The sequence below is a fragment of the Habropoda laboriosa genome, unplaced genomic scaffold (genome assembly GCF_001263275.1).
Source record: "Habropoda laboriosa isolate 0110345459 unplaced genomic scaffold, ASM126327v1 scaffold193, whole genome shotgun sequence".
In the NCBI taxonomy this organism is placed as follows: domain Eukaryota; kingdom Metazoa; phylum Arthropoda; class Insecta; order Hymenoptera; family Apidae; genus Habropoda; species Habropoda laboriosa.
In genome coordinates, this window is record NW_017100342.1 from 1,181,210 (window position 1) to 1,181,842 (window position 633).

At 25.6% G+C, this 633-nt stretch overlaps 1 protein-coding gene across 1 annotated transcript in view; it reads left to right on the plus strand.

Moving 5' to 3' along the window:
• The window catches only part of LOC108574510 (calcium uptake protein 2, mitochondrial), a 30,459-nt gene extending 30,237 nt beyond the window's left edge, over positions 1-222 (plus strand). Inside the window, exon 12 of the mRNA XM_017937119.1 lies at positions 154-222. Coding sequence (XP_017792608.1) covers positions 154-222 — 69 coding nt within the window. The remainder of the gene's footprint in view (positions 1-153) is intronic.
• The last annotated feature ends 411 nt before the right edge of the window (positions 223-633 follow it).

The following is a 633-nucleotide window of genomic DNA, read 5'->3' on the forward strand; positions in this document are numbered from 1 at the left end:
ACAAGATACAAATTTATTTTCTTTAACATTTCATTAAACTTTTCATTACATTCCAAAGATTTACTATATAATAGACTTCTATTCCTGTAATAACTATTATATTTATAGTAATTAAACACTAATTGTATGTTTTTTTTGTTTCATATGTTGAAGTCTCAACAACGTCTCAAGCATTTACAAGCATTTACTTCCTGTGTTAAGCAAGAGATGAAATCACGTTAAATAGCCATAAGAAGAATCTAAATAGAGAATACAAAGTGCCATTTGAACTTCAGTTTTCTTTGTGCTTCTAGTCCTATTTTACTATTCCCAATAAGATATTCACTATTAAAACTATGTCACTTCTACTAGAAATAATAAAATAAAATGACTTTAAAGCTTAATTTTAACAACATACAATATTTAACAATATTTTTTTAATAATACCACATTAAATAAGCGAGCACGATTAGCGTTGATGAAATTTTATAATAGTCGCTGTTAGTAGCCTAAAGGTTAATATCTTTGAAATATTCATTTACTATTGCCTAAAATGTACAATTCAGAATTTCTACCCCTATTTAATCTGTATTTGTTTTATTATACTTTACATTTGTGTGATTATTATGCTGCAGTTTGAATAAGCAACAATGA